This window comes from Acyrthosiphon pisum, chromosome X (assembly GCF_005508785.2).
Source record: "Acyrthosiphon pisum isolate AL4f chromosome X, pea_aphid_22Mar2018_4r6ur, whole genome shotgun sequence".
Lineage (NCBI taxonomy): Eukaryota > Metazoa > Arthropoda > Insecta > Hemiptera > Aphididae > Acyrthosiphon > Acyrthosiphon pisum.
This window is the reverse complement of record NC_042493.1, coordinates 2065333-2076195: the sequence shown is the minus strand read 5'-3', so window position 1 is coordinate 2076195 and position 10863 is coordinate 2065333. Positions and strand designations below refer to the sequence as shown.

Below are 10863 nucleotides of genomic sequence, written 5' to 3'. Positions count from 1 at the left end.
GCAGTACATTATCAAGTAGGCAATCTACCTGCGGTAGATCGCGGACACCGTGCCGTTTGTACGTAAGTGTATGATTTAACTCTAAAGTACCAAAGTTATACCAAGTTTGTCGTTTTTAATTAATTCCACCTACAGTAGATTAATATAATCAATTTATACAAAATCCTATAGTAACCTAACCGTACTAAAGTCCATAGAATAAAAAAAAACAAATTTAACCCTTATAAGATATTCTTGTACATAATATTATATATATAAGTATATTGACAAAAGATAATAATACAAATCAACAAACATGACTAACAAATAGCAACCAATATATTATAAACCGGTGGATTTTCCTAAATTGTCTTTCATATAAACCTTTTCCGTGTAATACTATTTCGTTTAAAAAAAAAAAATCAAGAAGATCTGATAAGTAGTTTAGCCTGTTTTCATTTCACATTTTAGATTCTGAGTGAAACGATGAATGTATTGATTTCACAATGATGTGTGTTTTTTTTTTAATTTTAATTTTAATTTTTGTGTGTGTAAACGATAAGAAGTCAAAATAATGCTTCGATTTTAAACTTCAGTATCTTGTTAGATGGAAAACTATACCAATATTTATATCATTAAATAGTTATGGTGAAACTTATTTACTCGATGATGGTGGTATAAAGAGTAATTCTCAATATTTTTTTAAATTCAGTCAAATTTTGACTCAAACCATCATCGAGTAAAAATGTTTCACTATAACTATTTAGTGGTATAAATATTGGTATAGTTTTCCACTGATTTGTGATTATGTTAAAAAAAAGAGGTAGATGGTGTTTGGCTCTTTTGCTCATAACTAAAACATACTGCAACAAGTAAAATTTGGTGCTTCTAACTCATTACCAAGGACTGTATGAACAGCATAAGCTTTATCTAAATATTTTCTACCTACCAACATAATATATTTTGAAAACATGAGAAAATCGAATGTATACAAATATTATATAGTTACAATTATTATTTAATTTCAAAAGTGGTTCTTTATCAACAGTACCTACATTTAGAAAATGCATGAGAAGCAATTGGTAACCGAAAGTATTCCATTAGGTCTGGTAGATGTTTATTCCGTTTTCTCTATCATACTTGATTTATTTCATTAGAGATTTATATACCTATTAATAATTAGAAAATTATTAATTAGTCTCGGTCAAGCCGTTTGTGAGGAGTTCAATAACAAACACTGTGGCACGACATTTTTATATATTAGATTTACATGTCTACTTGATATGCTGTCGCACAATGTCCACGATAGTTGGATTGCCCACCAGGATGGCTGAATTGCATCTACTACTACGAGTTACATCTAAAATGATTTGAACAATCACAATTTTTTAAAGGGTTGTCATATTGGCAACAAAGTGCACAGGGTCAGCTAGTTATATATAAAAATATTGTGTCACGTGTTTGTCCGGGATAAACTCCGAAACTACTGGACCGATCTTGATGACATTTTTACACTGTATGTAATTAGGTCCAACTTAAAAGATAGGCTAATTTAAAAAGGGAGAGAACCAACCCCGGTAGATGCTCAAACGGGAGTGTTGAGATTTCGGATGGAAATTTTTGTTTATAAATGGTTGCCAAGAGTGACCTCGTATAAAATGATTAGCTCAATAAATTTCAAGCTAGAATTATAGTGAATCGTTTTAATTCATTGCCATGAGAACAAACAAACCATTTATTATATACATCGACTATTTGTTATTGTACATATACATATTCAATCAGTATTATTATTATGCGTCAAATAATAATAATAATAATAATTTGTTTTTAGCAAAAACAATATAAATTTACACTTATATATGCAAAGAAATGTAGAACACAAGTTTGCAACTCCCCTTTAAGCATAAGCTTGTTTTGGGGGGTATATAAGTTTAAGTAAAATACAATGAAAGAAAATATACAAATTATTATGTAATTAAAACATTTGTAAAAATAAGAGGAAAAAAATACTTTTTTTTAACAAACCGTATAATCACAAATCTTATATAAATAAGCAATGATGGGCTTTTAAGTAAAGTTTAGTAGAGTAAGTAGTAAGTAATAATAATAATAAAAAAAAAAACCATTTGCTTTACTTTTTAAATATAAATTATTATATAATATCTAACTATAAAAATGTGAAATGAAAATCTCTGTACAGGCTAAACTCTGGAACTACTTATCAGATCTTCTTGATTTATTTTCAAACTAAAGAGTATCTCACGGAAAAGGTTTATATGAAAGTAAAACTTATAGGAAAATCCTCCGGTGTTTAATATATTGGTTGCTATTGGTTAATCATGTTTGTTGATTTGTATTATTATCTTTTGTCAATATACGTATAATATAATATAATATATACAAGAATATCTGATAATTAGATAAAGGGTCAAGTTTTTTTTTTTTTTTTAACCGAATTTTAGTACGGTTAAGTTAGGATAGGATTTTGTACGAATTGATTACATATTATATACAGTTCAATATTAAACTACCGTAGGTGGAATTAAGTAAAAACGACAAACTTGGTATATAATTGATACTTTAGAGTTAAATCATACACTTACGTACAAACACGAGGTCCGCGATCTACCGCAGATAGATTGCCTACTTTATAATGTACTGCTGCGAATCAGAATTTTTATTAGGGGCAACGGAAAAGTTAAGATACATTTTGAACACCATACACGGGATATTAAATAACGAATTGCACAAAGTTTGAGTCATATAGAGTCGATACATTTAACGGGCAACAAAGTTCACGGGATCAGCTAGTAATATACAAATATATATATATATATTATGTAGGTAATTATATCTACTTGTTTTCCGTTGACCAAAACGGTCGTTATAAATGGACTGATGCTGTCGACGGCGTGTCGCAACAGGCTGCTGCAGTATCGTACGGCGATCCAGTAGTGTAAACAACCAGCGCTGTGGTATAAATTCGTTAGATGGTGTCCGACTGAAAACAGAAAAATATATCATCAGAACTGTGTTGAAATGGACGGGAAAAGAAACGGAAAACAATCGCGATCGCTATCACTTAAACTTGTTTGCGTATTCATACATTTTAACTACCTATGTGTAATGAACTTTCTTCAATAGTATAATCATGTAAGCGGATAAGCAACGTGGAGTGGCCCGTGTGCAGGTGGAAGACAATTTAAAGGAAAACATTTTAAAACTAAACCTTGAGTCTAACGATGCTATATTAGTGATAGGCTTTGAGTAAAAATCATTAAAAAGTAATCAGATTTAATTAGGAATGAATGAGTAGTTATAACATACTCAAATTATGTATTTATAAGATATATTTATTTATTTATAAGTTATTAACGCCCGTGAAAGCTTAAGCACGGAAAGCAGATGTGTAGTTTCTGTACAGATTCTGTAGCTGAAAGGTTATCATCAGGATTGCTCAGGATGACAAGTACGGCAGAATCCTAGCATAGAATATTAAATAGATTAATATTGCCACAATGCCACATTCAGGTTTGTCTGAAATCGATATTATTATTTATCATAATTTAAATCATTAATTTTATTATTGTTTATCGTAGGACTGCGTAAATTAATCAAAACCTTACAATCTACTCAGAACGAAACTGAAGTAATAATTGAGATTTTACTTTATGGACGTAGTAATAAAAAAATGAAAATTCAAGTACAATCCCACAATAGATATACGTTTAAAAGAAGTGCAACAAAGATTCTTAGCTGATCCCGGTTATTTATTAGAGTATTCAAGAGGAATGGCTCACAAATAAACATTTTAATTATTTATTATATTATATTATTTATACTAATACTTATAAGTTATACTATTATCTATAATAATACCTACCAATTATTTTAATATTTTATAACAACTTTTTTTTACGTTATAAAATCTTACTTAACTCTAAATATATATTTTTCGACCATAAATTATTTCGATTACAGAACATTTCGATCATTTGAATTTTCAATAATATATTTTTCAATCAAAAATGCATTCGACCAGATCACTTTTCGATCACTTTTTTACGTACCTACCCCCACCCATTTTCATTTTTCAACTTTTTTCAACGCCAATATTTAGTGCTCAATTCCTGCCGATTCCTGCCACCACTTCCGGAATTCCTGCTCAATTCCCGCCCCCGAAAAATCCAAAAAACTATGGGTGGGACTGGGGACATGTGTCTCTCGCCCCATCCATGGTCGGAAATTGACTTTTTCAACTTTTTCCAATGCCATTATTTCCATTCCAGAGATAAAAAAATCTATATTTGATAAAAAATCAATATTAATTCTAGTATATCAAAAATCATGGTTAAAAAAATAATTTATATTTGATAAAAAATCTATAACGATTCGTTAAAAAAAATCAGTATTTATAAAAAAAATGTGTGATAAAATTAATTTATATTTAAAAAAATCAATATTTGATAAAAACCTATATAGATTTATAAAATAGAGTCAATTTTAAAGGTATATTTGATAAAAATTAGTATTTATAAAAAATCTATATCTGATAAAAAAAATCAGTATTTAATTTAACAAAACTATATTTAATAAAAAATCCGTATTTAATGATAAAATCTGTATTTGATAAAACATATATTCAAAAAAATCTGTATTCAATGAAGTGTATATTTGATATTTTTAATTTATATTAAAAAATAAATATAAATTGTTTTATCAAATATAAGTGTTTTTTATATAAATTTAGATTTTTTTGAATATATGTTTTATCAAATACAGATTTTATCATTGAATACGGATTTTTTATTAAATATAGATTTTTTAAATTGAATACTGATTTTTTTTATCAATTATAGATTTATTATAAATACTAATTTTCATCATATTTAATACTAAAATTCATTCATAATACTGCATTTTTATCAGATACATATTTAATATTGATTTTTTAAGGAATTAATTTTTTTTTTTATCAAATATATATATTTTTTTTTATTAAAGACTATTATTTATATTAATGTACATTTGTTTTTTGAAAATAAATTGGTTTATCAAATAGTTTTTTTTTTTATAAATACTGATTTTTTATCAAATATACCTTTATAATTGATTTTATTTTATTTTATAAATCTATATAGGTTTTTTATCAAATATAAATATTTTTTTTAAATACTGATTTTTATCTACTATATTATATTTAATATTGATTTTTTTAACAAATTACATTTTTCAATAAATGTACATTTTCTTAATTAAATACTGATTTTTTATCATCTTAATTTAATATGGATTTTTTTAAACACTAATTTTTATCAAATATACCTTTAAAATTGATTCTATTTTATAAATCTATATAGGTTTTTTATCAAATATAAATTATTTTTTTAAATACTGATTTTTATCATATTAATTTATTAAAAAAACACTTATATTTGATAAAACAATTTATATTTATTTTTAATATAAATTAAAAATATCAGATATACACTATTAATAGAATATATATTTTTTTGAATATATGTTATATCAAATATAGATTTTATCATTAAATACGGATTTTTTATCAAATATAGGTTTTTTTAATTAAATACTGTTTTTTTATCAGATAGATTTTTTATAAATACTAATTTTATCAAATATGCCTTTAAAATTGATTCGATTTTATAAATCTATATAGGTTTCTTATCAAAAATATAAATTATTTTTTTAAATACCTACTGATTTTTATCATATTATATAGATTTTTTTATCTCCGAGTAATTTGTATTAATTTTTTCAAATACATTTTTATAATTAATTTTTATTAATTTTCGATATAACTAAAAAGTGTATAGTTATCTATTTCTATCTAGATTAAAAGAGGTTATCTTATATTTTATCTAAAGTCCATTCCCGACTTTGGATGGGACTGGAGAAACGTTTCCTCCGCCCCACCAAGGGTTTTTTTTATATTTTGCGGGGCGTGTTTTCAAGCAGGAATTCCGGAAGTGATGGCGGGAATTGGCAGGAATGGAGCACTAAATATTGGCGTTGGAAAAAGTTGAAAAATGAAAATGTGGTGGGGACATGTACGTCAATTTTTTTCGTCACTAGACTTTTGGCCAGACAACCCTCACCCGTTATCCCTATATTATTATTAATTAGTACCTAATTAATACCTAATTAATATGAAATATTTCGTAAAATATTTTTTTTCTAATATTATATTTTCTATATCTTACGAACTTATAACTTATGTATATAATGGATTAAATAAAATAACTTCTGGAAATTAAAAATTAACTTAATTTTTAATACCTATTATTAAAAATAAGATAAGTTGATTTTATTAAATGGATTGATAGAATGAAGCATTACTAAATAGAATAAAGGAAAAGAGAGTACCTATACTATAGTATTGGTATACCATAAAAGTTATAAGAGCTAAAATGATAGGACATCTACTATGTCATGATAGTCTATCGAAAAGCGTCATAGAAGGCGACGTTGAAGGCCAATCGAAAGATGAAGACCAAGGATGTAGTACATGAAGCAAATCATGATTGACATGGGGAAGAATAGTTATAAGAAATTAAAGGAACTAAGTAACGATATGGATGCATGAAGAACTGCAGCAAACCAATCAAACGATTGAAGACGTTAAGAAAAAAAAATTATTTTAAGTTAACGTAGATGTAAATGAGTTCAGTTAAAGCTAAGTTCATTAAAACAGTGAACTGGTAATTTAATTTTTTATCTTGTTAATTCCCACCCTTTCAAATTATTCTAAATCTGTGGTTTTAGAAAAAAACATAAGTTAGAGTGACAATAAAATGAATAACATAACTCATCAGCTACTGCATTACATGGAAAATAATTACCTCATTAACTTAGAAGTTACTTTTAAAAAAAATTAACTCGTTATGTAACTTAGTTAAAAGCAACTTAACTTAACTTTTTAAATTGTTAATGCCCAGCCTATTTTTGTAACCGATACCCTCAAGGCCTACTCAACAGTATAGGTAATATCGCATAATCTTACTTGTGTATCCGTTAACTTTCTTTTCAATGCCTTCTTTTTTTAACAACAATCCATACAGCTGAGCTTGCGAAAATAATCCAACTCCATCATTTATGGTCTGAATAATTTCGTTAGTACTCTTGTGCTGATAGGTCTATAACGACGTAAAATTAGTACGGTATAATTGTATAATAATACACGTTCAATTGCTTGCTATAATATGTACCTAATGTAAATATGCAATATAATGGTACAATTCAGTAGAATTTAATATGTACAATTCCATTAAACGGCAACTACAAATGTTTTTAATATTAGTAGGGCTGGAATTTACATGCAATAAAACATTGTAAAACATTATTTTATTTACAAAAATATACAAAAAAAAAAAAAATGTTTCCATACAAATCAAAAGCTAATTAGTAATTATTAATTATTATTATTATGTTGTTTCAAATGTTCAAATACGTATGACCGGAGAAAGGAACGAGAATGGTTTTATATTGACTAAAACTTGTTTCCTCATCAAACGACTTAACTGGGGCATATTATTTAAATGACGCGAAAGTGGGCACACTAGTGAACAAAATATGGCATAAAAACATGGTTTTGTAGTTCAAGTAATACAGCTTATTGAAGTGGTTTACAGTAAAAATAGCTGTTATAAAAGTTGTATAGGAGAATTTCTTTAAAAACATAAAAAGCTCCATTTTCAAAATTTGTATTAATTAGTCAAACAATTAATCAATAAAAATTAAAAATAAAATTGTATATTTACCATGCGATATTGGACGATTAGAATACGAAATCAAAAATCGGGATTTTAACGATTCTAGAAAAAATTCTCCTATACAAATTTTACAATTTAATTTTTCCTTGAAATTCGAAACCATGTTTTTCGTCATGTGCTACACCTGTAAACAACGGTAGCCTTCGAAACTCGGTGTTCATACCCACCCACAGTGTGTTATCGAATGTACCGCACCATAGGTCAAAACCTGTTTTTCTATCGCAGCCGTGCATAGTTAATAAAAATAACTCTTAAGAAATTGTGATTGTTCAACTACTTTTGGGTGTAACTCGTTGCAGTAAGTGCAACTCAGACATCCTGGTAGTCAATCCGACTATATCCAATAGTAAATAACCAATAGCAACCAATTAGAAACAGAAATTTCAATCGTAAATTAAAATTCATGTTTGAACACCTTCTCGGATTGGACCTACCGGGTCTTATTGTGAATCTAAACCTGCCCCTTGAATCACTCTATTAATTAAAAAAAACCGCATCAAAATCCGTTGCGTAGTTTTAAAGATCTAAGCATACAGACAGACAGCGGGACTTTATTTTATACTATGTTAAGATTAAGATTAAGAAGAGCACGTTGCACCTCCATAATATGTTGTCCCGTCTTACACAATTATGAGCATTTTCAAATGATAATATTTTACATACTCATAACTCGCTTGAAAATCAATATATCGTAAAAAACTTATCGTAGAAAACATATAATATACAAAATTATCAGTACCAACATATAGAATTATAAATTCCGTAGGTTATACAAGGAAAATATATCCGTGATAAAATTAGAATAATACGATTAGTAAGTTTTAAATACAAAATATGAAAAACAAATTTACTCAGTAAAATATAAAGTAAATTACCTGCACGTTTATAATATCTTCCGAATAAACCACAGCTTTGGGTACATCTGTCAAACTCTGATAACCGCTGTAATCATACTCCAATTGTTTGAAAGGTTGAAATTCAAAATCTTGGGCACCAATATTATTCACGAAATCCAAATGTTCTTTAATGTAACAACATTATATAATCATCAAATATATATAAAATATATGTTATAGACATACCCATGCACGAAGAAGATAGTAAATTTTGTAATCTTCCAATCCTCACTTTGATGCCATCGCAGTGGCCTTTTTTTAACATTGCGAATAAATCCAACATCTCTTCAAACTGCGGATCTCTGAATTGCGTAAACAATAATCAAAACACACAATATTAAACATTATTCTAACATTAGTGTAAGGATGTTGAACTTTGATGAGTGTTGGATTTGATGAGGCCTATTTGTCGCGTGCCGTCACCGCCGTGCTCCCAATAGTTGATTATAAAGATTCCACCGCCACCGACCCACACTAACACGAACATTACATACTTGGTTGTCTATATATTATATTATTGGCTTATTTTTGTATTGTATTTATGTTATCTTGTGAATTATATAATAATAATATGTAGATTATGCGTGATCGGTCGCGACGTGGAAGATTAGCACGGCCGCCGAAAGTTATCCAGTTCAGTCACGCACCGGTGCCAACTGAGAGCGCAATAATTATTAATCGTGTGCCGGTCGCTTTGTGTATATCAAAAATATAATATTGTACATATTGTAGGCGCGAATCGCCTTTAATACCGATCATATTATAATATTGTGAGCTCGAATCGCCATTATTAGTGTTGGTGCTCGCAAATCGCTGGGCATATTATTTTATATTGTTTTATATCTTGTGCGGCATATCGCCACTGTTTATTATTTTTTATTATATTAGTATTTTTAGTGTTATTTATATTTCGCAAGTTGTGAACTTTATATTATTATATAGGATAGGTACCTAGCAGCTGGCCAGCCGTGCACCGAAAATATTGTGAGTAATACACTTATTATTATATTGTTATCAGCCCTAATAGCTGCATCATATTTATACTATTAAACCATATTTATTATTCTTAGCGGCTCAAATAACTTGTTATTTACAATTATTATATTATTGTGTCTGTTGGGCCAAAAAAGGCCATATTAAATTTGTATATTGTGTATTATTTAAATATAATTTATTGAAGCATAATTATAGTACCTATATTGTTTTAATATTGAAAATACGCGTTGACATTTTATTCTTTAAGTACACACACAAAACATATATACACACCTACACATCTCCACACCACACAGCTCACTAGTATTTGCACGGTGAACCCAACCAATACTAGCTGAGCTATAACACCACTACACACAAGTTACACAGGTCGGTCGGTTTGTGAGAAGGTGCGTGTAAACGCTTCGTTACCGGTCGCACATACTATTATTGTATGTACCCCGCAACACTATTCAATATCTAAGGTGACCAACATTTAAAGTTAAAAAGTTTATTACAAACTTCCTCTTATTATAATATAATTCGATATTAGATTCTGAACGAAGCGAAAAAATGTACATATACATTTTACAATGGTGTGTTTTTTTTTGTCTGTTATCTCCTTTTGCCTTTTGGAGCAGTATCTATTTGATACTTTGAAAACACAAAAGTAAAAAATGTGTTCCAAAAGCGTTGGGGAAAAAAAATTAGGTAAAATGGAGATATTATAGAATATAGATTTTATACGCAAAACCAGTCTTTGATTTTAATTTTTATTGTTACTCTAAAAATATAACTGTGGAAACATGACAATTTGACCAATCGTTTATATTGGTATTTTAAATACACCAAGATGTTATAAAAATTAATTAATTTTTTTTTAGCTATTTATAGGTACTTAAAAGAAGTTCTAGATTTTTAGTATTTATTTAACTATAAATTGTCAATAATCAACTTTTCGTTCGGTAAAAATCAGGGATCGAAACCCTTTCAAATTTTAACGGTTACGGTTTTAGTTCTTGAGAACGGTTTTCTAAATTTTCTGGTTTTGGTTTAGGTTTTAAGACCGGTTTTTTAAATTTTTTGGTTTTGGTTTCGGTTTTAAAAAAGGTTTTTCAAATATTTTATCGGTTTAAAGAATGGTTTTAGAAAATTTTCGGTTTTGGTTTTTGGAACGGTTTTTAAAAATTTCCATTTTATTTTCCTGTCTAATTACT

At 27.9% G+C, this 10863-nt stretch overlaps 1 protein-coding gene across 2 annotated transcripts in view; it reads right to left on the bottom strand.

Annotated features, from left to right (window-relative positions):
* The window catches only part of LOC100168221 (probable phosphorylase b kinase regulatory subunit beta), a gene marked incomplete at its 3' end in the record, with an annotated part of 115215 nt that overhangs the window by 27733 nt on the left and 76619 nt on the right, over positions 1–10863 (bottom strand). For both annotated transcript variants that reach the window (XM_029485841.1, XM_029485842.1), the window contains 4 exon segments: positions 2841–2983; positions 7007–7139; positions 8651–8796; positions 8858–8973. In XM_029485841.1, coding sequence (XP_029341701.1) covers positions 2841–2983; positions 7007–7139; positions 8651–8796; positions 8858–8973 — 538 coding nt within the window.